This window comes from Mesoplodon mirus (assembly GCF_964341445.2).
Source record: "Mesoplodon mirus genome assembly, chromosome: 17".
In the NCBI taxonomy this organism is placed as follows: Eukaryota; Metazoa; Chordata; class Mammalia; order Artiodactyla; family Ziphiidae; genus Mesoplodon; species Mesoplodon mirus.
Window position 1 is genome coordinate 61189309 of NC_138993.1, and position 27651 is coordinate 61216959.

At 36.1% G+C, this 27651-nt stretch overlaps 1 protein-coding gene across 1 annotated transcript in view; it reads left to right on the forward strand.

Annotated features, from left to right (window-relative positions):
- GPC5 (glypican 5) overlaps nucleotides 1-27651 on the forward strand; it is a gene marked incomplete at both ends in the record, with an annotated part of 1323734 nt that overhangs the window by 425021 nt on the left and 871062 nt on the right. The window contains one exon of the mRNA XM_082602216.1: nucleotides 21451-21571. Within this exon, the coding sequence (XP_082458342.1) occupies nucleotides 21451-21571 (121 nt within the window). The remainder of the gene's footprint in view (nucleotides 1-21450; nucleotides 21572-27651) is intronic.

A 27651-nucleotide genomic window follows, 5' to 3' on the forward strand; every position in this document is an offset into this window, starting at 1 on the left:
ATGCGCAGGCTCAGCGGCCATGGATCATGGGCCTAGCTGCTCCACGGCATGTGTGATGTTTCCAGACCAGGGCACGAACCCGTGTCCCCTGCATCGGCAGGCGGACTCTCAACCACTGCACCACCAGGGAAGCCCCATACCATATAATTTTAACTGACCTCAAATTTATGCTAATACTCTTAAATTCACAAATAAGAATATTCAAATGATTAAGATATTTAAGTATCACAAACAATCAGTTGATTAAAAGAAAATGAATACAATTTCTCAGAAAGGACGAGGAAATAAACATAAATTCAAACAATAAATTTCTGTCAATTTTGACAATATACACCTTTCAAATTAAAATGTACTTTCTAAATTCACTTGTTTGTTGAGGTTTCCTTCTACATTTCCTCTGAAAAATAATGAATTCTATATCTGACCTTAAATGTGCTTGAAACATTTATTTTTTAGCTCTATTTTCAGAAACTGCCAGTTTTCACTACTGACTGAATGTGTCATCATTGGAACACTCCTGCTGAGGTAGCTGTTCTCGGATTCTCTTTCAGATCCAGATCTACCCCTGTCCCAGGGAAAAGAGAGCATCATCTCACCTTATAATCCATGTTTGCTTTAACTTTGAACTCCTAGGCTTGTTATAGAAAAGACAAAGGAAGTGGCTGTCCAGAGTAGATTACCAAGTGTAGAAATGATGTCAGTTCAGCATTTCCCTCTGTGTCACAGCACAAAAAGTAAAAGTGTGAAGTTAAAAAATAAAAAGTGGGGGTGTTAAACATAATTTAAAAATTCTAATAAAGATTTAAGGACACATGAATCCACATATGTTATCTAAAGTGACCTTGCTCATGTCACAAAAAGGTAATGATTTTAGTTTCATTTTGATTTAGGCAAATTTAAATCTATTTAACAGTTAGTTCTCAAAATTAAACTAGAGTGATTCAACAATGTAAATTCGCATGTGTTGTGGATGATTTAGAAGTTCAAGTAAATTATTTAAATGGGGAAAAATCATTCAAAACTTAGTTCAAGGGCTTCCCTGGTGGCACAGTGGTTGAGAGTTCGCCTGCCGATGCAGGGGATGCGGGTTTGTGCCCTGGTGCAGGAGGATCCCGCATGCCGTGGAGCGGCTGGGCCCATGAGCCATGGCCGCTGAGCCTGCACGTCCGGAGCCTGTGCTCCGCAACGGGAGAAGCCACAACAGTGAGAGGCCCACGTACTGCAAAAAACAAAAACAAAAACAAAACAAAACAAAAAACTTAGTTCAAAAAATTCAGGTAGTTAGATCAAACATATTATTTTTTATATAAAAGGGCAAAAAATTTATATAGCATTTCAAAGAAAATGGGTTTCCTATTAGAAATGCTATTTAATAAATACTATTCATGTATCTGTAATATTCAAAGTAAAGTCATAATTTTCAAAAAGGCAAAATAGCTAAATTTCCAAATGTCATTGCTGGTGAATCTTGTCCTCTCAAATGAGCTATCTGGTTAAAGCAGTATGGGAAATATTTATAGATTTACAGATACAGGAAAATGGTATATTTAAACTATTGTATTGAAATCAGGGTGATACTTTTCAAGGAATCACTCTTTTTTGAGGTCATGTAGAAGAGCAGTCTGCAAAGGAGTCTGAAAAAGAGCAGTCACTGAGAAGGGAGTACAGAAAAGTATGCTGTACCACAGAAGGAGAAGAATTAGAAAGGAGGGACTAGGCTACCATGTTCAGAATAGGAAGATGAGATGACCAGCGAGGCGAAGTCAGAAAGTGACCATAGGATTTGACAACATGGAGATCATTAGAAACTCTGAAAAGTGTCAATTTTGGATGATTTATGTGATAGAAATTTAATAAAGGGAGCTGAGAGTAATATGAGGTTAAAAATTGGAGACAAGAAATTTGACTGGATGGAACCCCAAAATGAGGAGAGATTGGAGAAGATGTAGGGTATCTATGTTTAATTACTCTTTTTGTTTATGGGGAAGATACTAATGTCAGTTTCTCTGGTCAATGACCAAGGGATGGATGAAGCAAAGCAGAGAGGCTCTAAGATAAGGAAGAAGCTCCTTGATAAGACTAAAGACATTGGCCTTAGAGAGGAGGAAGGACATTTTCCTTATGGAGGAAAGAAAAAGATCAGTGTGGCTACAGGTAGATATGGGAAACTGTCCAGGGACAGTGTTTCTCTCCACTAGATAATATAATCTCTTTATTTGGAGATTATAAATTATTTTCTTAGACAAAGCCAGTACTCCAGAAGAAAGATAAATGTTCCATACTACGCCAATAGCTTATGAAAATTACTTTTGATAAATAAGGTTTTGATTTTTTAAATTTATTATCCAATATATTTGCCTTTCTTTGTCACTGATGCTATTCTGAAAACTTGCACATTTTCTTTTACATTATCACTGAGATTTCAATTTTGGTAACTCTAATACCTCTTTATCAAAACAGTGAAGCCCAAGTGTTGATTTAATTATCATAATATTAGTATAGCATGACTTACTGAGAACATTTTTTTTGTGTGTTTTTTTTAACCTTTTTGGATGCCCCCATTGATAAAGACTATATATGAAGAGTTATATGGCCTAAAACACTACATCAAATACTCATAATTACCAAAGTAAATTGAATATCTGTTTTCGCTTTTTCATACTATCACTGAAGATAAAGCACTCCCTTATTCACTATACAGTGTGAAATGCTTCAAGAACAAGAGAATGGTTCATTAGCAAAAGGGTAGACAAAACTACTTATACAGTGACAGCAATTTCTATCCTGAGCCTTAATTTCCTTAATTTATCACTCCTGAGGGTTTTCTACAGAAGTGAAACATGATGAAATAGTATTTAAAATATTAGAAAGTGTGGAGAGAAGCTCAACCACCCTAAGCTTTTATGAAATTATCATAGTACTGCACTATAAGGGCTAGCCTCCCTCTTTATGATTATAATTGTGATTAAGTATATGTATTACTCAAAAGCATAAGACATGATATTTATAGTGTAGTTAATTTTACCCATACTAACGGTGTTTTTCATGAATCTTTAGGAAACAATGAGTAAGTTTTCTCATCATTTGGAGTCTTTATACTAGAGATACACATTCTGAAAAACTGTGTAATAAAGATACAATCAATGTGCTTGCATTAAGAGTTTAGGAAACAAGTATCCATAATATACAGGATGAAATTAATATTATTAGTATATTTGAATGAATTTTCTTTTGGCTTCATGCTTAACCAATTATGTTTGAAGAACCCAGTCTTGATTAATTTATTTAAATTGACCACTATACCATTTGGAAAGAAATATAAATTTACCTAAGTTAGAATATATGGCAATAAAGCATGGTACAGTCTTTTAAACTTAAGCCATATGATGAATGTATAGTTTGTAGCTTAATTTTTGGCTCAGAGTGACAAATTACAAGGTTGTACTCCAATGTTCTGAAGTCTGTATAGATTTAATATATTAATTCCCTTGGTATTCGTGCAATCTCATGTCTTTAATTCAGTTTTTTCTTCAGTCACTTTCATCTAGATTTTACATGTCTAACATGATTTGTTTTTGTAAATATGTCTATTCTTTTACACAGTAATGGGATGAGGTGGAAATAAATGCACTACCATGATTCTACAGAGTTAGTACAGAGCCAAAAGCTTTTTTTTCTTGTCAATAATAGGAAGCCTGCTTAAGGTGTTTGTTGGAAAGAATAAGAAGGGTAAAGAATGAATGTAAAGTTCCAATAGCATAGGGTGAAAAAATAAATAGATCGGAGAAGGTGAGATTATGGTAGAAAAAAGAAATCAGAATTGGTTGTTGTGACCGTTTACCTTTGAAATGTAAGAACTTTGATAATACCATAGGAGAGAGGTTGCCAAGGTGTGGGTGGGGTCACTTCATCTCTCTGGGAACTATTTCCCTTTTCTGTAGAAATGGAAGAGTTAAACCAGATGATAGTTAAGGTGCCTCCCTTCTAGCTGTAAAATTCTGTTGTTGTAATTGGTACCTTAGCTGTGGTTCCAAGTGTAGTTGGTTAAGAGTGAAATAGCAAAGTATATGTGAGATACCTCAAAATATAGGGAAAAAAAAGACCTGGTGAATCATATCATAGAAATAAAAGTATCAGTAAGGGTTTCCACAATCAGGGTTAACATTAAAGTTCAAGAAATCAAATATACCTTATGACAGGCTTGGAAACATTTAGGATAAGATTCACATTAAACAATAAATGGAAAGTAAGCATTCTTTTTTTATTCTTGTTTTCTTTTTTAATCAGCACAAAAAGAAAACATATTTATGTATTCTTTTTTTGTTTACTTATCAGAATATGGGTATAAAACCTGCACAATTTTTTTCAAAATATTATAACCAAGAGAATGAGGATTTTAATATGTGTATGTCTATCTATCAATCAGCACATATGTATGTATGTATATGATATTGTATATATGGAATATATGATGTATATATACAGATATCAGTCTATGAGCATTACCTTGTTAAAGTTGATTTATTTCTCACAGTAACCATATAACATATACAGTATAGCTTGCCTAATGCCCATGCAGATTAATATTGATGGAGAAGAATATGGTTACTGATTGACAGTTCTATAGCCTATATTCCTTACCATTATGATTTATTGATATGGTTAGCTTATATTCAGTCCAGAAAAAAGTCATTAATAAACCTGGTAAGTAATATTTGGTGGATACCTCAGTGGTGTTTAATAGAAAAGGTCCATGGAATCAGGAAATGGGATGCCTCCAGCCAAAGATGCACATTTCCTGATTCCAAAATATATTACAAAGTTGTATTAATCAAAACAATATGGTACTGGCATAAAAACAGTAAACACCTAGATCAATGGAATGAAATAGAGAGCCCAGAAATTAACCCATAAATGCACAATCGATTGATCTTTAGCAAGAGTGCCAAGAATACAAAAAAGGGAAAGGATAGTCTCTTCAGTAAATGATGCTGGGGAAACTGGATATACACATGCACAAGAATGAAATTGGATCTACATCTTATACCAACACAAAAATCAACTCAAAATGGGTTAAAGGCTTAAATGTCAGGCCTAAAACCATAAAATGCCCACAGAAGAATATAGGGAAAAGGCTCCTTGACATTGGTCTTAGCAATTATATTTTTTTGGATATGATGCCAAAAGTACAGGTGAAAAAAACAAAAATAAACAAGTGGAGCTACATTAAACTAAAAAGCTTCTGTGAACTAAAGGAAACCATCAAGAGAATGAAAAGGCAACATATTGAATGGGAGAAAAAATTTGCAAATCATATATCTGATAAGGGGTTAATATTCAAAATATATAAGGAACTCCTACAACTCAATAGCAAAAAACAAATAACCTTATTAAACACTGAGCAAAGGACCTGAATAGACATTTTTCTAAAGTAGATGTACTAATGGTCACTAGGGATATGAAAAGTTGCACAACATCACTAATCATCAGGGGAATACAAATCAAAACCACAATGAGATATCACTTCACACCTGTTAGGATGGCTATTTAAGAACAACAACAAAAAAGTGTTGATGAGGATTTCAGGGAAAATGAACTCTGGTGCACTGTTGGTAGGAATGTAAATTATTTCAGCCATTAGGGAAAACAGCATGGAGATTCCTCAAAAAATTAAAGCTAGGGCAATCTTACTTCTGGGTATTTATCTAAAGGAATTGAGTTTAGGATCCTGAAGAATTATCTATCTGCACTCTGACTTTCATTGCCACATTACTTACATTAGCCGAGATATGGAAGCAACCAAAATGTCCATGGATGGATGAATGTATAAAGAAAATGTGATATATACATGTAGTGGAATATTATTTAGCCTTTAAAAAGGAGAGAATCCTGCCATTTACAACAACAGGATGAACATGGAGGAAATTACAGAAAGACAAAAACTGTATGACCTCATTTATATGTGGACTCTAAAATAGTCAAATTTGGGAATTCCCTGGTGGTCCAGTGGTTAGGACTCTACTTCCACTGTAGGGGGCATGGGTTCGATCCCTGGTTGGGGAACTATGATCCATGAGCCACATGGCACAGCAATTAAAAAAAAAAAAGTCAAAATCCTAAGAGGAGAGAGTAGAATGGTGATTGGCAGGGGCTGGGAGAGGGGAAAATGGGGCAGTGATGGTCAAAGTGTGCCAAGTTTTAATTATGTAAGGTAAATAAATTCTGGAAATCTACTATACAATATAGTGCCTGTAGCTAACAATACTATATTGTGTACTTAAAAGTTTCTAAGAGGGTAGGTCTTATGTTGTATTCTTACCACACACACAAATAATAATAAAGGGAGCAGGAGGAAACTTTGTGAAGTTGTGAATATGTGTACGGCTGGATGGTGGTGATAGTTTCAAAGGTGTAAACTTATCTGCAAACTCATCAAGTTGTGTACATTAAATATGTGTTTTTTTTACATGTATATTATACCTCAAGAAAGTAGTATTAAAAAAAATAAAAAATGATTTGAAACCGAAAAAAAAAGAAAAGAGCTGTGGAAGAAAGATACTAAGAAATTCATTTTTCTTTTAGAGTTTTTTGTGAGAAAACATTCCCAGCTTGATATTCTTATAAATTCCAGAGAAATCACTCATTTGTAAAGAGGGACAAAAAAGGAAACTAAATGATCATTGTACTTATAAAATCAGCAAATAATTAAGAAAATAAAATTACAAATGGTTTCAAGATATTGATTTGTTAATCCACAGTCACTATTATTTTATAGTTTATTTTATACCAAAAGGTAGGCAAATAGGTGCAGCATTTTCTTTTATGTTAATAAATTACAGATTCATTTCAAATGTTTTTCTTTTGAAAATGATATGCAATTGGCATAGACAGTCTAGAAAATTTTGAATCATTTAAGAAAGCATTACAATTTCTCCAAATTCAGTCTCCACTGTTTGGTGTGTTTCCTTCCTGTGTTTCTAGGAAGCATTTTGCACAGTGATTAAAAGCACAGACTCCTTAGCCAGGCTGGCCTTAAATTCAAACTCGCCAAATTGGGGCAAGTTATTAAATGTCTCTGTGCCTCAGTGTATTCACCTATAAAATGTGAATACTAATGTTATCCACATCCCTGTGTTCTCATGTGGATTAAATGAGATTACATGTGCAAACTACTTGAAGCCCTGTCTGAAACATAGTAAAACACAACATAGGTAGGGTGAGACCTGTCCTGTGACTCTAGGACATTCCCAATTTAGACGTCTTGTCCTAAACTATTTATTAGTAGCCACTTTTTCACTCTTAGTAATGGCTTGGATGTCCAATAAATGTTATGTTCACCATATACTTGAAAATGTGTTATTAATTATTCTAAGCATAATTTTCATATGGCTGTGGTAATATTATATAAACGATTTTAATATTGCTTTTGTCACTTAACATAGTATAGCCAGAATTTCTCCAAGTCACCTTTTTATAGATAATTTTATAAATAATTATTAATGTTTGTATGTGATTCCTCAGAATGAATGTGCCATAATTTGCTGATGTATACTTCAATTATTTTTAACTTTGCCCACCAAAATAATGCCATGATGAATTTCTTTCTCCTGGTATTTGGACTACTCTTCTGTGGATTTACTCACCATGGTAAAATTTAAGTTATTGAGTCAAAAGTAATAAACATTTGTTAGGATTTTGATAATGGTTTATATCTGCAGCCATGGAGAATTTCAAAGTATAGCTTAAGCAAGAAAAAAAGGCAACCAAACTCTGTTTGTCCAGACTTTTGCTGAAACTGCATTTCAGAGTTGACATTACGTAGGAACTTAGGTTGATTCTTTCATTTGACCTTTATTTGCTGACCGCCCTTCTTATCTTGTGTTGGCAATAATATTCAAGTTTTTCGTCTGCTTGGTATTCTTACACCGTATCATAGCTGTCATTTTGTGCTAATTTTCCATAAATTATCTAGCAAAAACAAACCACTCAATAACAAAGAATGAATTGAGTGTATGCTCCTTTGACTTATGATTTCTGGAGCTGGAGATCTCCTGTGGCTAAAGGAAAATATTCAACACGTCAGTGTTATGTCAAACATCAGTTCTGAAATTATCGGGTAATCTCAAATCTCCAAGTGTGTTGCTGTGGGTTCCAAGAGATTTTCAGGGTTGTTTTAAAGGAAATAGAAAATGTCAGACTTGTGTCTCCAAGGTTTGGTCTCCTGAGTAATGTATGGTATGTGTCCTTTATCGGATGCCCTTTTGTCTGCATAAAGTAGAAATATTCATTCTGTGTCAGGAATCTTTATGCTACTAGTTGATTCTAATTAGCCTTGACAATTTCATATCTTCCCTTGGTTTGCATTTTCCAAGAATAGTAACCTTTGTTTTTGTAGCTCCCCTTAGCATACAATAAGGTTCTTTTTAATGGTAATTGATATTTTATACTACCACTAAATAGGTATGTTAAAGGGGCTACCTTATTTTCAAAAAGAACTGAGATTTTGGAAAACTTCAGATGTAGTGGATTGGTAACTGCAGGGGTTGCTGCTGCTTAATTTCATCGGATTTTTTTCAGTAATAAATTTGTATTTCATTTAATCATATTTTTTAAAATGTTTTTCCTCAGGTAAGAGTTCTGTTTGTTCCCAATTCTTTCATTTTGAAGGGTTAAATTCACTGTTTCTAAGGCACTCTCTAATTTGTCTTGCAACTTTTCTCTCTCTTCTTGAATCACGTTCTCTAGGATTTCAGTTTGAATTTTTTTTAACTTTTTATTTCGAAGTAATTATAGACTCACAAGAAGTTACAAACAAAATACAGAGACCCTCACGTACCCACTACCCAGTTTCCCCCAAAGAGGACATTTTATATAATTGCAGCACATTATCTAAACCAGGCAATTGATATTGGCATAATAAAACTCACTAGATGAGCTAGTTCCTCAGGACTTTGTATTATTTTGAAGCAGTTTATGTAAACTTCTATCTGTGGGAAATGTTCTTATAAGAAATAACTGACCTTCTTATTTCAAAAGTATTATTCTCAGTATTTTTTCCCTTTGATTCTGTGTATCTCTTTTATATCTATGATTAGAGAAAAATGAAGCATTCTAAAAATGAATAGTTTTTAATTCTTTTTTAGATCAAAATAATAGTACTAATATTTATTAAAATGCTTATTGTTGGCAGTATACACATATACTTTCACTTAGTACTCAAGGCACCCTGCAAATTAGACCACATCACTGATATTTTAGACATTAAGGCACTTGAAGTTCAAGAAAAGTTAATAAATAACCAAATTCATGTTGTGAGTTAAGACTAAAATAGGACTCAGGGTCAATCTTTGTGATGAGATTCAGTCTTTGGGAGGAACAGTTTGAGATTTTTCTATACAATCGTATTGAGTTTTTTGGGTAGGTAATATAACCCACATAATTTCTACTTTTAAAAATATAGTGAGACTTTCTTTGCAGTCTTAAATATAATCCATTTTTCATCTTCAGTGGAGACCTGAAAGAAAAATATTCATCATGGTACACAATTTTTTTTTTTTTTTTTTTTTTTTTTTTTTGCGGTACGTGGACCTCTCACTGTTGCGGTCTCTCCCGTTGCGGAGCACAGGCTCCGGATGCGGAGGCTCAGCGGCCATGGCTCACGGGCCCAGCCGCTCCGCGGCATGTGGGATCCTCCCGGACCGGGGCACGAACCGGTGTCCCCTGCATCGGCAGGCGGACTCTCAACCACCACGCCACCACGGAAGCCCTGAATTACTGTTAATAAGATCTCTCTGGCTCTTGTGTAAAGAAAAGGTGAAGGGTATCAAGGTGAAGCTGGGAGTCCAGGAGGGAGTCTTTTGCCATAATCAGATAAGGAAAAAGATATGGTCTAGACTAGAATGATCACGTTGGAAATGGTCACTAGTGTTCTGAATCTGGACACTTTCAGTAGAGCCTACAGGAATGTTTAATGCTATCTCTTGAGTTCACTCAATGTTAGATGGGGGATGTAGAATGCTTTTCCTTCCCTTTACCCCTAACAATCCTCAATATCTAGTATTATAACTAGGAATGTGAAATATCATTGCATTTATTAAATACTTATTTTCTTTTGAAATTTTACTTTAATCAAAATTTTGTGGTAAACAATTATAAAACATGTAAAATGAACTTTAATTGGATCAGTTGTCTCCTGTCAGGATTTTGGATTCACAACTTCCTAATTCTTGAACGTTTAATTTTGATAATTTTTCCCCAATATGTACTGATATGTCCTTGAGCAAATTATTTTTGGAAGGACAGATCAGTGGGATATATAGAGATGTCATCCCTTTGCATTCAACCTTGATACAGAACTTGATAGATATGATGTTTTTGGTCATATTCTTATTAAAGTCTCCACGTCTTCTAATATATTCACAGAGCAGAAGAAAGGTCTAAAGTAAACCTGATATAGTTTATTTTTAACTAACTTTTTTTTCTATATATATATCAGTCAGATATTTTCTTTATTTTTGCAGTTTTGGGGTTTGGCTAGTTTCTGTCTACATTTGGGTAAGTCTTCACTGTTTTCCTACCACAACCACTAGAATCTGGTTAGTCCTTTTCTTCTTCATATTAAGTTGTTGCTTTGATTATTGTTTCATATCAAGTTACTCTTGTTTCTTTCTCGGTTCACAAATTATTCTTGAGTCAGAACTCCCATCTCTGGCATTCCATCTACCATCTTTTCTGTCATCATTTTATGCCTTTCTCTTTCCCCCTGGGCCCTGATTCAATTGCTGCTTGAGCTTTTCAGTGCATCAGTTTTGTTCTCCACGGGTCCCCTTGTGGATGGAAATTTTGCTATTGCATTTTAGTTTTCATATACACCTCCTAATCTCACCCATCTCCCATTTTGCCATTTAGGCCCATTTTGTCATTATAACTTTCAGCTCCTGTTTCATAAATGACCTGTCTTTCTACATACTCTTCATAGTTTAAGTAGTTTAAAACAATTTTCTAAATATTTCTTCTTGTTCAACAGTAAAATCATTTTTAGGGGTATTCTTTCCCTAAGTCTTCAACATGATATTCCCTTTCTTGTTTTTGCAGGATGATTTTTAGTTGTGTGTGTGTTTTCTGTTATATTTTCCCCATTCTCTTTACCTAGAAGGTAGTAATATTTATCTAAAATCAGGTTTTTGAATAAAAAATAAATAGCCACATTTCCATCTCACTTACCTTTGAGATGATGGCTGAGCTTCTTTTTAATTCTAAACTGGAGGAGAGCAGGTTGACATGCACATCCTCTCAGTAGCCAGCAAGCATTTATTGGAGTAGCTCAGCTAGGCTAAGGTGCATACCTGTCCTATGCTGTCTCGTTCAAGGCACAAGACGCATTGCAATGTTCAGCACACATGTAGAGTGGGGGGCAAGAATGAGTAGTATTTGTAAATGATATATGTTACTGATTTCTGAGTGGGGATTCTAAAGAAAGGCTGTATTTTATTTTGAAATTAATTTTAAATAGCCCTTTGGTATGGCGTAGGTCACGTGTTTATCAGGAATTTCCTGATTTGCTTTATACTGTCTCCATTGTTCCCTAAACTTCATGAAAATCTTTTTGTACTAAATAACAAAGTTGTAATGTGGGAAAAGGAAGGGAAAATAGGAAAAGAGGCTGAATTCTTGCTATGGGGAGCGAGATCAGGGAGGCGTCAGCAGCAGAGGGAACGAAGATGCTGGGAAGACTATGTGATCAAGACCCGAATCACTTGGGTTATAAGTCACTTCAGGTACCCAGGCTCCTCTGTTGCTTCACCCAACAAGGCTTTTCTTTCTTTTTTTTTTTTTTTAAGGCTTTTCTTGAGGGAAATATTCTCCAGGTCCTGGCAAGATCTTGCTGCATCTTGTTCTTTTATTGTAGCTTCAGTCTCTCAAAGAGTCTATATTAGACCCCTCGGAAAAACGGGACTGGGGCTGTAGAAGAACAACTGCTGCTTCTCAGGGCTCCTGCAGGAATGACTCAGCGACAGGCTAGGGGGAGCCAACTGCCTCTTACCTGATTTGATATAGAGGAAATTCTTCCCTCCTGTGAAGTAACATATGGATAGGAAGGTTTAACTTAATTGTTTTTACAGTTAGTTTACATATGGAGTGTCAGTTTTAGGATTTAGTGTTTCTGTTGTTTGTTCTGTTTTACTAATTTATTTTTATTTCTAATGAGAACTTGGACGAGACTCCATTAAAAAGTGCTATTCAGAAACTATTTAAAACTGGACCAAATCAGCATTAAAATGAAATTACAGATTCATGGGATTTGTTACCAAATTCAGGAACATTGAGGAATTTCATAAGAACTCATTCTGGAAAAGATAACTTATCTCTTGAAAGTTATTTTTTGGTTTACTTTTGTATCAGTCATATATGCACTCAGATAGCAAATATGTGTTAAGCTCTCATATTCAAAACATTTTGTCAAGCCCTGGAACTAGAGGATCATTAAGACAGACACACTGGGTGGTGCAGTGGTTGAGAGTCCACCTGCCAATGCAGGGGACATGGGTTCATGCCCCGGTCCGGGAGGATCCCACATGCTGTGGAGCGGCTGGGCCTGTGAGCCATGGCCACTGAGCCTGTGCATCTGGAACCTGTGCTCCTCAACGGGAGAGGTCACAATGGTGAGAGGCCTGTGTACTGCAAACAAACAAACAAACAAACAAAAAAAGACACACTAATTGACCTCAAGAGTTTACAGTCTAGAAGGGAGTTATAGGCACTAACTATTGTGCAGTTAATTACTTAATTACAGTAATGATACATGTATACCAGAAAAAAAAAGTGTTAGCAAGCAATATTTACAAGAGCCAGTAACCTAGAAGAGACACCCTAGTTGGCAGTTAGCTGTGTTAGTTTCCTGTGACTGCTGTAGCAAATTACCAGTGAGTGACTTACAACTGCAGAAATGTGATAGCTAACAGTTTTGGAGGTCTGAAGTCTGAAATCAGTATTGCTGGGCCCAAATCAAGTTGCACCAAGGCCGTGGTTATAGGGGAGAATTCATTCCTTGCCCCTTCAAGCTTCTAGCATTCTTGGGTTTGTGGCCGCATCACTTCAGTCTCTGCCTAGTGGTCCTATTGCCTTCTCCTTTTACTTCTGTAAAAAAACAAAAACCAGGGGCTTCCCTGGTGGTGCAGTGGTTAAGAACCTGCCTGCCAATGCAGGGGACATGGGTTTGAGCCCTAGTCTGGGAAGATCCCACATGCAGCGGAGCAACTAAGCCCGTGCACTACAACTACTGAGCCTGCGGTCTAGAGCCCATGAGCCACAACTACTGAGCCTGCATGCCATAACTACTGAATCCCGCGTGCCTAGAGCCAGTACGCTGCAACAAGAGAAGCCACCGAAATGAGAAGCCCGTGCACCGCAAGGAAGAGTAGACCCCGCTTACCACAACTAGAGAAAGCCCACACGCAGCAACAAAGACCCAACGCAACCAAAAATAAAATTAATTAATTAAAAAAAATCCAAAACCAAAAAACTCCCTCTGTCTTCCACTTAAAGGGATACATGCCATATGGGCATTTGGGGCCCACATTGATAATCCAGGGTAATCTCTCTATCTCAGAATCTCAGATTTAATCCCATTAGCAAAACCCCTTTTAAAGCTTGGTGTAGTGACTTGGGGGAAAGAGATAGAAGTTTCTAGGCAGGAGGAAAAGAGTGTAAACTGAAGGACCTTGCAGAAATCATTTAAATGACTGAAAGAGGGGAAGTACAGGGAAAGCGCAGAGAGTGAGGGAGAGGTTGGTCAAGTTTGCCTCGAGGTACAGAATCTCCAGGTCATCTGGACCAGAAACACCCATTCTGTTTGGACTCTGCCAGCCATCAGAAACCTCCTGCCTTCTGTGCATCCATCTTTTTCACATGCTGAGTCAGCCAAGTGTGTCCAGAGAGGAATCACAACTGTAGGAATCTGAAAGTCCCTAGGCACATAGAGTTCTGTCAGTGGAACTAGGTCCAGCTGTTTTTTTGCACCGCATAACTGGGTTTGCCAAGAAATAGCTGGAGAAGCAATTTTCTCCTATATGCAAGTGAACACAAATTAGAGTCCATTACACAAGTGGATTGTTTTTTCAGGACTGTCTGATAGTAGGAATTTGGCTGTGGTGTAGTTAAGATGAGGTATGGACAGAAAGCTGAGTTATTTCCCCACCTCCTGCAGCTTCCTCTCCATAACAACTGTGATGTGAAACCTATCAATTTGTATTTTTTGAGATTCAACAGACCACAAAATGGACAGAACTTTAAGTTGGGATTGGAGACAGGGTTGAAACTGGGTATTCAAACGGATGTGTTATGCTCAACTTCTAATTGTTTTCTATATACTAATTAATTACTGCAGGCTTACTTTCCTTAAGAAAAATTATTTACAAATCTTTTAAAATTTCAAATCTCTGTTATGGGCCCAGGAAGTCCACTTTTTTGCTATTGAAAATGAATGTAAAGAAAGTGAATACGGGAACAGTAGGGTATGTGTGTGTATGTGTGTATAAGTACATATAAATATATGCCTATATATTATTGTGCATATAAATGTTTATTTTATGTATATGTAAATGTTTACATGTATATGCATTATATATTATATACTATATTATTATATTATATATTATGTCTATGTTATATATAAGCATTTTTTCCATGTAGTTCTTCTTATGTTATTATGTCTGACTTTCATTAATATTCTAACCAATTTATTTGGCCATGCCTAAAATAAGAGCAGACAGAAGTATTTACAATAGAAGCTACATAATACTGAGCTTGTTGGCTTCCTTGACAGATTCCCACCCCCAATCCAAAAATACATGGACCAACCACATATCAAAACTGTCCAATTAATAGAGTATTGATGATGGATTTAAACTTTGAAAACTGTATTTGTCAAAGAGTGTCCTTTATAAAAAAAAAAAAAAACAAGCTACAAATTTCCAAAAGTAAAGGAAGAAAAAAGAAAATGATTCCATTAAAGGTAGGATTAATAAATATATTAAAAAATATTTAATTAACAGTCCATCAGTTAAAATATATCTTACCATTATGAGTGCCCTTCCCCCTCTCGTTGGTGTTTATTTGTAAATTGCTCATCTGTTTGCTGTGTAGGATTGTGGAAACAGCTACTTTGTGGTAGTTTGTTATTGTGGCCCTAGGAAACTAGTATGCTCTGAAATTCAGAGTTTCTTTCTCTCTGATTTTATTGTGTTATGTATTGGTAGGAAATACCTGGGTGGTTCATTTGCATGGTAGGTTGATAATCTGAGAATTATTGTATCTCGCAACTAATTTTAAAGTATATTTTGATGCAGTTGTTATTTTCATGTCTGAAGTTTAACTAATGTTGGTGCCAATTACATTTGCAAAACAATACAAAAACTGTAAGATTCTAGGGACTTTTAGGATTTTGTAATGTCTCTAACAAAAGGTTGGTGAAATGAAATTTATATAACATTATATGTAGTGATCTGCTAAAAATTCCTTGTTGATTGCTATACAAAGCATCACATTACCTTATTAGAATAATGTTATATCACAAACTATGATATCCTCAGTAGCTACTTAGTTATCTACAAATAATAATAAAGGCCATAATAAGGTCTCTATCAATTCTATTTATCTTGACTTCATTATTTAAGGTCAGAAACATATATTTCAAACTTAGACATTATTATCTATAATTATAAAGTCAAATAAATGGTAGAAATTAACTTAAAAATAGTTTGTGGCTCAACAGTTGAAGTGAGATAGTGGAATCACAGAAGGTTGAATCTTTTTGAATTGATTCTACAGATATCTGCATTCTCTAAATCCCCTGTAGGCCTCTTACCTATCATGAAAGGTTATTCTCTTAAACCTGGCACATGAAATCAATCATATGACTCCTATCTGTTCTGAGAGTTCGAAGATTAAGACCTTCACTGTCAGGGAGAAGGGCTGTATAGAAGCTGCATGTGCACAAAACAGCATTCAGCAGTGGCATCCAGTGTCACCCAGGTATTTGAGAAAAAGTTACAAAAACAGATCACTAGTACTTACTTCACATTTGGTACCAAAACCAAGAAGGGGGGCCCAGAGATGATTTGAGAGAAAAATTTGTTCTGGTGGAAGGGGTTCACTGATGAATACCTACCCTGTGCTTCCCAGCTCTTTAAACCAGAGACAGCAATGCATTTACCAGAGTCAAAGACACCTCCTAAAACTAGGAGACTCAAAACTCTGGAAATGGAAGGAATTTTAATATACAATCACCTAACCAAGTCAGAAAAAAGGATATAAACAAAACATCTACTTCTGCTGCTACTATTACCACCACCACCAACATGGTCCCCATTCTCAATCTCGAATCTCTAACAGAGATTGCAATAATGGTAGAAAGAGAAAGCCCCTGATAAGGTGTTTTCCTCATCTCTGATCAATGATCATATTCTTATATCTTGTCCCAGTGAAGCTATCAAAAACTTCTAAGACAGATCACTTTACTGATTCATAATGAATGTCAGGGTCAGATTTTATATATTTTTTCCACCTGAAATGGTATATGTACACATCAAAATACCATAATTTTGATGTGAATCTAAACACATTCTATTGCATTCCCAAGAAAATGAAATTAATATCAGCCAAGAGGGCATGGTGTGTTTCAAATAAGAAATGTTGGTAATGTCAGGAGAAATGACTTCCTAATGACATATCGTGTGTAGATGTATTAGCACTTCTTTTTAATATTTCATCTGTTGAACACAAGGAGAACTGGAATCTTGTTAATCATCATTTTAAAACATTTTTATAGAAGGTAAATACATCCATACTTGCCTTTTTGCCATGTTAATGAGAAACAAGTCATACTTGTGGAACGAGTATTCCTATGAAACTGCTGTCATCCATTCCCAGACCTGCTTAAAAGAAACAGGCACAGATGGTGGGTCTATTACTTCTCTAACAAAAAATTGGCCTCTCTTTTGTGTGTGTTTTGTTCCCTCCTTCTCATTGAAATGTGAGCAGTTTTTCAAGTCAAGAAACTTCTGTAGGGTTCCTTGAAATGTTTTATCCATTACTTGTACCTTTAGGAGGAAAAAGAGTGATTAATGATTTATTAAAATTTCATAATGAGAAAAACTCATATAAGAAGTCTGTTGGAAAAACTTTTATTTGATTTAGTAACTGTATTTTTTGCATGCAAATTAAAGTCTGCAGGGAGTTTTTGTGTCAAACTAAGAGCCTAAATTACTAATTTTATGATGACAAAACCATTTAGCCCGTGTTAAAAATACCTATGTTGATCTTTTATTTATACATTGTTCAATGCAAATTTGTCTGTTGTATGCATATTAAGAAAAAGAGCACAAGAAGTTTTCAACATAAATGTTTTGTTTAGGTTGAAAATACACGTGTACAGTGAGGTATCCAAATTTTAACTCTGCAGTTCAATTCTTTTTTTTTTAAATATAAAATGAGCACTCTTGTGGAACCAGGATCCAAATCAAGAAACATATTACTAGAACCCCAGAAAACCCCCTTCAAGCTTCTGCACACTATCTCCTAGAGTAGTACTTATGGTGATTTGGAACATCATTGATTAGTTTTTAACTTTTAATGAATGGAATCATAGCATATGTTCCATATGTTGCTTCTTTCATTGAATATTTCGCTTATAAGATTTAGAATATAGTTGTAATTCATTCATTCTTATTGCTATATAGTATGACATTATGTAAATATTCTACCATTTATTTGCCCACGCTAATGTTTAAGGATATTTGGGTTTTGTCCAGTTGGGGGCTATTTTGCATAGTACTTCTCCAAAAATTCTATACCTTTCTTTTCATAAACATTGTTTAGTATATACCCGGATACATGTCAAGTAGTGGTTAATATCAGTTTCAACTCCCATCCACAAGGAGAGAGGGTTCTAACTGCCCTACATCCGTGCCAATACTTGGTATCATCTTTTTTCATTTAAATCATTCTGGTGTGTGTGTATCACTATTGCACTGTGGTTCTTCTTAACCTTACAAAAACAGAAAAGAATAATTTTATTAAAGTATGTTTCACTTAAAGTATCTTAAATGCCCTGCTTTGAAATATTTTTTCCTTACTTAAATGATACATAAGAATAGTGATCCTGGGCTTCCCTGGTGGCACAGCGGTTGAGAGTCCGCCTGCCGATGCAGGAGACACGGGTTCGTGCCCCGGTCCGGGAAGATCCCACATGCTGCAGAGCGGCTGGGCCCGTGAGCCATGGCCGCTGAGCCTGTGCGTCCGGAGCCTGTGCTCCGAAACGAGAGAGGCCACAGCGGTGAGAGGCCTGCGTACCGCAAAAAAAAAAAAAAATAATGATCCTGAACTATTCGATAATATACTAGCTGGGAAGGAGATTATTGATCAATTGTAATTCTGATAAATTTAACTAGTTATTAACTGTAATAATTAAGAACAAAAAATAAGTAATTCTTTGGATTAATGTGGAACAGTATTCTTGAATGTTAAAAGAAAGTTTCATGGTCTATAAATAAATCAAGATGTGAACCAAGTAAGTGTTTATTTAAAGTTAAGAGAGGAGTCTCAGTTTCCATTGTTGGCATTATGTCTGTATTTCAGGTGAAACAAAGGAAAATCTTAAGACAAACTTGTAGTCTATTAGTTTAGTCTCACGCTGCCAACAACTGTTATTTCACTCTTTATCTAGTAATATACAACTGTTCGTTGAAGAAGTTTTTGAAGAAAATTGTATATCCCTTTTAATTAGAAGCAGTGAAGACTTTGAAATGCTGTAGTTACAGTAAAAAACAAATCAAGTCAAAACAAACAATTAAAAAACCAAACACTTTGCACCAAGCTAATGATATCTTTATGTTAGTTGGTTTCAGGAGTTTTCATTCATAATTATTGAATGATTGTATCTAGAGCTCACATTCCCTGTGTTCATATCCTTGCTGTATATTTAACCAAAGCGTTGCCTTGGGAAAGTTACTTAACCTATTCAAATCTTAGATCCCCAATCTACAGATAGGGAATAATTATCGTATAAATATTATATGGTGTACTGTTCTGGGTCCTCCAAGAAGCAAATGCCAAAGAAGGACTAAACACAAGAGGAGTTTTATTAAGTGAAATGCCTATGAGTGAAAATGGGGAGGAATCTGTGTAAGGCTGGAAGAGCTGTTGGCCATGAAGCAAACGTGACCCAGAGTGAAGGAGAGAGGAAAGCAAGGTGGAGTGGAAGCATTCTGGCATGAGGTGCCATCTAAGGCAGGTTTAGCAGGGGCTGCAGGGAATCCTGAGCCAAAATTGGCCATTAGGGGAAAGCTATGTCTTCCAGTGATGGGTCTGTTTTAGTATCTCTGCTGCACTCAGTCATTGGTTGGAGGGGACAAAGAAATAGATTTCAGAGCAAAGCAGCAGGTGCCCTGGTCAATGACATTTCCAATATTTTGAAGTCTATGAGGCATGTTCTCATGGCTACAACAAATGATTGTCACTGAGATGAACTGACAAATTCCAAAGAAAGTAATTAAAACAATGCCTGAATCATAGTCATCATTTATCCATTTATTTATTCACACTATTCATCATTATTATTAATAATTATCATACTAATAAAGGAGCCACGTGTAATCTACTTGAAATATTTGGAAGAAAAATATAACCGTGCTACAGAGAAGTTAAGAGAAGCCTAATATTTATAATTTACTTGATTCTTCTTAACTAAAGAATATCAGTACACATTAATAGTATATGCATAATTGTTTTCCTTCTACTATTGGTATATATTGCTAAGTTACTAACTTACACTGGAATACCTAACTCTAAAACCCTCTATTTCTGCATAAAGAAATGAGTTCAAGGTTGTTTTAAAAATAAAAATATTTATTAATATCATTATTCTTATCACATCCAATTGGTATTATCTATATCAAAGAGTTCCATCATTTGCTATCATTGGAAGGACATAATTAGCAATTGTTTGATCTACTTTTGAAAATTGATCATTGGGTATGCATAATATTAGGAATAACTGGATATTCCTTGAAACTCCTTTTGTTTGGCCATATTCTCAACAGTGGAACCTCTTTTTATCTCTTCAGAGAGTTTCCCCTGCTGTAGAAAATTCAGAAGGTTCATGTGCATAATTGTGATACTCTGCTCAAATACAGAGAAGGGATATTACATTACAAATTATGTGAAAATGCTTCCTGAAAAGTATGTGAGGCCACTTTATCATGATACTTTAATGTAAGCAACATTTTACTCAGAGGAAAGTCTTAAACATAGAGGAGATGGAACCTCCAGGGCATGTCCCCCATCTCTTACTTTCCCCCATTTGTTCTCTCCCTTTGTAAATAAAAGCCTAGTTATGCTTCCCTGTGTGTGTTACTCACGTGCCTTTGCGATTTCCCCGGCTGGGATGTCATCTTTTGCCCTGGAGTGCACATTGACTACATCATCCAAGACCTATCCTTACCTTAATATTTCAAGGGCCGCCTCAAGCTATAACTCCTCCTTTAGTTTTTCCCCAAGTGCCTTGGTCCAAATAAACTTCTCCATATGTTCAATGTTGACTACTTGTGTTATCCCTCCCTCTCGCTTAGCATGTACTCTTCCTTCTTGCTGTCCCTACCGCGTACTGAATGTCTCCTTCATTCCTAGTGCTGTGCTTTAACTGTTCACTTGTCATTATGCTACACCACACTGTCAGGAAAAGAAAGATAGTTATATTGCTGGAATCTAGTAAGAACTTTTAAATATAATGTAATGAATGAATGCATGAATGAACAAGTTAATTGATACGTTATGTTCCCAGGTATATAATGAGCACTGTAAGGAGAAGAATTGAGTCTTATAACTCCTTATAACCCCAGTCATGTAGTATAGGACTGGAATATAGGAGGGGGTGCTTAATATATCTTTGTGACTGATGAATCTAAATATTTGTTTGAGTACTAAGTTGGCATTATGTGACATATATATGTGTGTATATGCATATATGTGTATATATATTTTTTTGTAGTCCAATATGTAAAACAATATTACTGTGATTCATCTAAATACTGTGTAAAATGAAGTGAATTGACCCAGATAATATGGATTCAGATGTGTGTAATTCAGCAAAGATTGGTAACAAAGTGAGATGTATATTAACTTCTTTTAGTATATTGGTAAGTAGTATTAAAACACAATTTTTAGTTGGGTCTTTTGAGAGGATACCAATAGAATAGTCTGTATTTGCATGTTAAGTGTTTTACCAGGAAAAAAAACATTGCAGCTGTGCCAGATTCTGGTCCAAGAAAAAATAAATTATTTTATACTCTTGAAGGAGTAAAATTCTGAACTCGAATCTGTTCAAAAAGTGTGGCAGATAATACTGTGACCAGGTTATTAAGTCATGTATCTTTCACTTTTTCACTTTGTTAGCTATACTCAGCGTGTAGTGGGAAATGGAATCAAAGCCCAATCTGGAAATCCCGAAGTCAAAGTCAAAGGAACCGATCCTGTGATAAATCAGATTATTGATAAACTGAAGCATGTTATTCAGGTAAGTGCCAATGCTCTATTTATTGGTATACTTAGTAATAACTAGTAAATGATGACTTTCCATTGTATGTCATCAACCTGTTAATCCTATCTGATAATCCTACCTGAAACTGAGTACTAGAATAAATTATTTGTATCTAGAGTTTTGGAAATATTTGGTTGAGTGATTTTCATATACAGTCAATGTGCAGCAGTATTTTAATGGATGGACAATATCTACCTGTAAAAGGAACCATGGCTTCAGGGTTTCAATAAATAATGAGAATCTCAGGATGAGCTTCATCCCTAACGAATAAGCTTTAGACATGGGAACTCCTGTCACCATTCAAAGAAAACACATAGAAGAGCATGGAAGATGCCAAAGTCACCTTCCAGGCAATTTTCTGAGCCTTGCTGTGAAGGTTTTTGTTGCATTTTCAACAAAAGTTAAGTCATAAATGAATCACATGCATTTCTTGTATTTATTTCCTATATCACCTTTTACATGTTACCTAATGGTTGTTTATGAAATACTTGTTTTATCTTTAGTAATATTATTTAATTAAGTGAGTATATACTGCTGTTTTTACTACATGGCAAGTAAAGCATGAAGGTATCTGTCAAAGGAATATTTCATCAAACTATTTGATTAATGAAAGCCAAATATTATATTACATGTTGTAAAAACCACTTTCCATTCTGCATCTGTTGGGGTTTGGGCTAAGATGGGATATTTTTTAAGTTATTAGTCTTTTTATAACAATTTATATGTGCATATATTTTAATTTTTTCTAAGCAACACTTTGTGTGGATAGTTGATACTGACTTCTAGTGTTCTATGTTAGAATCTATACCTAAACATAGTACTGAGTTTTTATTGATATTATTCCAGAGTCGTTGGTATGCTTCTCATAATTGTTCTGCAAAACTTAAGTTTATATGGGGCCAGTTCTTAGGATTCCATCTTTATGGGAGTCTCTGCAGATTGAGCAAAGCAAGATATGGCGGCTTGTGTCCAATACCATAGATTTCTCCTTTCCAGGAGGCAATAATGGCTACTTTGCTCTTTCTACGGCTGGTACATTGGGAAAACAGAGCTCTCACCCTGGAGAGCAGAATCAAAAATAAGTTCCATCAGGAAAAGTATAAGAGAAAAGTGGTGCCATAATTACTAGTGAGTTAAACCAATTCCCTCAAAAAGACACCTCCAAGGTAATGTAAATAGGTGCCTTATGCTGTTAGTGGGCCAAGTGCTGAGACATTTCTTGGAACTGAATTGCTTGGGAAAAGGGCAGGAGCTAAAGTGACAGTGTAGGAGACATCAGAGTGAGCAGCAGAAGCTGGGCCAGAGCCCGGGTCAGAATGGCTGAGGTCATCAGGGAGAAAGCCCGTTGTCCTCAGAGGCAAGGATACTAAGCTCATCAGTGACTGTCACTCAGGCACTCAGAAGGACGGAAGTCACTCTTCCTGCCACATTTTTGGAACCTTGCTTCCCCATGATGAGAAAAAACAAGGAAGACCTCCAGGTGAAGTTAATCTTGACTCAGTGAGACCCTAATGAGAATTCAGGAAAATTTAGGATTTTTTTTTTTTTTTTTTTTGCGGTACGCGGGCCTCTCACTGTTGTGGCCTCCCCCGTTGCGGAGCACAGGCTCCCGATGCGCAGGCTCAGCGGCCATGGCTCACGGGCCCAGCCGCTCCGCGGCATGTGGGATCTTCCCGGACCAGGGTATGAACCCGTCTCCCCTGCATTGGCAGGCAGACTCTCAACCACTGCGCCACCAGGGAAGCCCCTAGAATATTTTTTAATTCTTAAATTTCCAGTGGGCCAATAAACAATCTATTAGGAACTTGACACATAAACAAACTAGATTCCTAAGTATATGCCGATGCATATATGTTTTTATTGGAGTTCCCCGGGAAAGAGACTGTGAAACGGAGATGTGTGTGCAGGAGGTTCACGGCAGAGTGCCCTGCAGTCAGTAAGGGGCTGGAGGGAGGGGCACAGCACAGAGGGAGCAACTGAATTGTGTTGTAGCTTTAACAGAAGCCTCGCCTGAACCCAGTAGGACCTCAGGAGCTGGGAGACGTCTTTCAGGTTATACTGAGTTGAAACAAGGAGGTGGGTCTTCATTGTCCCACATTGACCAGTGATTGGATGAGGGCTAGTGGGGTGGAGGTAGGGTGTGTTAACTCAGCTCTGAGTCAGAGCCAACAATATTATGCACAGCTGGAGGAACAAGTGCCTTCATCTAGGTGACACCTCACAGCACCATGGGCTATAATATGGTATGTAGATCTGTATTATTCAAAGACTCTAGTGCACGGGCTTCCCTGGTGGCGCAGTGGTTGAGAGTCCGCCTGCCAATGCAGGGGACACGGGTTCGTGCCCCGGTCTGGGAAGATCCCACATGCCGCGGAGCGGCTGGGCCCGTGAGCCATGGCCGCTGAGCCTGTGCGTCCGGAGCCTGTGCTCTGCAACGGGAGAGGCCACGACAGTGAGAGGCCCACGTACCGCAAAAAAACAAAAACAAAAACCTCTAGTGCACAATGGATCATAAAATCCAAAGAGCTTTAATAAAAAGTGGTTCCTTTCGCTGAGAGACAGCAAAGCTTAGTGGTCTCCAACATAGGGTGAGCATTCCCCAGGGAGTTCACAAGCTGAGCCACTGGAGGGCAGAAAGGAAATATAGAACTTCAATGTATATTTATTCTGTCACATTCTTTTAATTTTTTTTTGTTGTTGTAGGAAGGTACATAAAATACATAACAGTGCAATAACACATGCATATGGTTTAGAAATACATAAATATGTGTCGAGTGGGTGTGTGTTCAAACTGTTTTAATGGTATATGTATACACACACACACACATACATATATATATTATAAAAACAGATGGAAAACCCTGTTGTGGGCAATAAGGATGGAGCTGCTATATACAAAAGAGTCCATGTAAAAAAACCATATTCACAAAGAACTAAGTAGATACTCAAAATGTAGGGTTTATTAAAAATTCTTCATGGGAAGGTTCACTGATATGTTGCCCATTTGGCATGACATTTGCCCCTTCTTGCTTCATATATTTCAAAGCCAATATCCTTTTCAAGGTGGCAGAGGGAAATAATTCCACTTTTTTTTAGCACCCATGTTAAATTGAGTCCCATTCTTTCATCTTTATATTAGTGTGCGGATCTCCAATTATTCATGCTTAAGTTTCCTTCCAGAGTTACAAGAGAATATGAAATAAAATGCTACCTTTGAGGTCTGTCTTTTTAAAGTCTACTAGGATGGTATGATTGAAATTTAGATTTTTACAGAAGATAGCAGAAAGTCATATTTTGTACAATATTCACCTTTAATGTCTTAGAGCATGTTCTTTCCTAAGACAGCTGTACTGGAGATGAAGAGAAATTTTTGACTTTGCCAGACTTCTGACTGCTGGTCATATATGTGTGTCCTAGCGGGAATGGCTGCTCTGCTGTAATATCCAGGGGGCAGTTAAAAAGACCCACCACAGGGTCAGGTCTGGAAGGGTTCAGAAAATCTTATTCTGTAAGTGAGAATTTATTAATTTGAGAATAAGTATGGAGCAAAGGAGGAAGTAGAAGAAGGAACATATTTCAGAATCTAATCTGTAGGTGTAGGTGATCACTTACTTGTGTTTGGAGTTTGTTTTTTATTGTAATGGATATTAAATGCATTTGTCGAGAATACAGTATACTATAAAAATGCCATCTCTCATCATAGGGGTAAGCAAAAGTTCCTCTTGTCCTTTTTTTCCATATCTAAGTATATGGAAATAAGCCAGCCATATTTATTAGCAAAAACTGTCTCCATATGTTAGTCCCCAAACATCTTTCTTCTAGGCCTGCCACTGAGCACACCTCATTTTCTACCCTGTAACCTCTGCAGTTAGAGTCATTAAACAAGTGGGTAGGGATTTTACTTTGAAAATGCCACTTTGTAAATGTCTTAATCATTAATTTATTCAAAATATTCCACTAATACTTATTGAATTCCCACTATGGGCCTGGTTCTGCACAAGGCACTGAGGTTACATGGGTGAACAAAGCAGACAGAACCCTGCTGTCATGGGATTTATATTCTAAGGAAAAGGAAAATACAATGCCTGTAGCTGGCAAATGTGAACAAATCAAGAAAACAGAACAGATGAGGTAGGGAAAGGCACTCAAGAAGAGATAGCTAGTGGAGGCCATTCCAAGTTGGGGGGCTGCTGGGTTTATACTGATTGACAAAGAATCATAGGAAAGGGAGAAGGAATCATAGGAAAATTGGGGAGAACTATGTTTGAGGCAGAGGAAATAATACATTCAAGGACTTATGGCAGGAGTAGGTTAATTGTATCCAGAGAACAGAGAGAAAGCCATGTGTCTGGAACAGAATGAATACAGAAGAGAAGAAAACATAAAATGAATTAAGGGGAAACTGGTAGGCTCTGGTAGGGCACTTCAGTTTTCTCCTAAGTGGGAAAGGAAACCATTTAAAGGCTTTAGGCAGAGTATGATGAATTTAATTTATGTTTTATAAAGATAATTTTGGCTTTACTATGGAAAATGGACCTGAAGAGCAAGAGTAGAAATTGATTGGGACTAGAATAAGAAGAGTGGATAATATGAGAAACAGATGGATGTGGATCAATATGGCAAGTGAAGTTATCAGGAATTGTTGATGGATTGGAGATTGGGACAAGAGAAAGAGAGTATAAGGAAGATAACCAGGGGGGATGATAATGCCATGAAGTGAAAAAAGTAATTCTGGAAGTGGAGTGCATCTGGGGTTTGGTTGTTGGAGTTGACCAGAAATTAATAAATGAATGGTTCTCTTAAATTTGAGATGCCTGTTAGACATCCCAGAGGCATGCTCAGAATTCATTGGTGGCCCTAGAACTAGCAATGCACATTTGGGAACATCAGTATACGGATACTATTCAAGTCGTGAGACTGTATGAGATTGCTACTTTCTTGTTAGAGTTTGTACCGAAACAATTAGAGGAGAATATGAAACAGCAGAATTTTATGAAAAATGTGTACTGTAAAAATCTATGAATGGAGAAATCATTTATCTAATGTATGTGGTACCTTGCAGATACTTAGAGAGTTGATCTTGGACAGACAAGATATTTAGTAACATTAACTTTTTCTTACTGAAGAATTATGTGTCTATTATAATAAACGAAATTTTATTATTTTAGAAAATTTTACCAATAGAAAGAGTAGAAAATAAATGTTATACCACTTACAAAACAACAAGCCTCAGGAAATAAGCCTTCTAGACTATTTTGTACTTATGCATACATTTGACTTTTTTAAATAAAACAAAGAGTACATTTGGTTTTGTGTCCCAAACTACTCACCTAACAACACATAAATTTTTTTTCACAGAATTAAATATTCTGCAATATGGTTGCTAGTGCCTGAATATTATTCTATCATATGGTAGGACTATAATTTTATTTAATCCAAGCACCTTGAGTTGGGTATTTAGGTTATTACCAATTTTCACGATAATAAAAACTACTAATAGGTATATCCCCTATATATAAATCTTTTTGCAACTTTTTTCTCTTGTGATAAATTTCTAAATGTTGTAACCAAGAATCTGTTCATTAATAATTTTAAGTATTTTGATAAATATTGCTAAATTTTTCTCTAGGAAAATTATAGGAATTTATATGTGAAGCAAATTATGTATTTTAATTTTCCCCACATATTGAGGGTGTAGGTGAGAGATGGCAGTGACCACACATCAGTGTTAGGGAATATTATGGAGCTCTAGGAACCAAAGTAATCAAACCTAAGTAGAAATGTTAGCCTGAGCTCCTGTCACCTGAGAGTACACCAAGGATGGCCAAAAAAAAAAAAAAAAAAAAAAAAAAGTGGTCATGAAGAACCTAGGGGCAAGACGGGAATAAAGACACAGACCTACTAGACAAAATAAATATCTTTAATTAGAAAATAGTTTATAAGATTTTTCAGGACTTCTCTGGTGGTGCAGTTGTTAAGAATCTGCCTGCCAATGCAGGGGACACAGGTTGAAGCCCTGGTCCAGGAAGATCCCAAATGCCACGGAGCAACTAAGT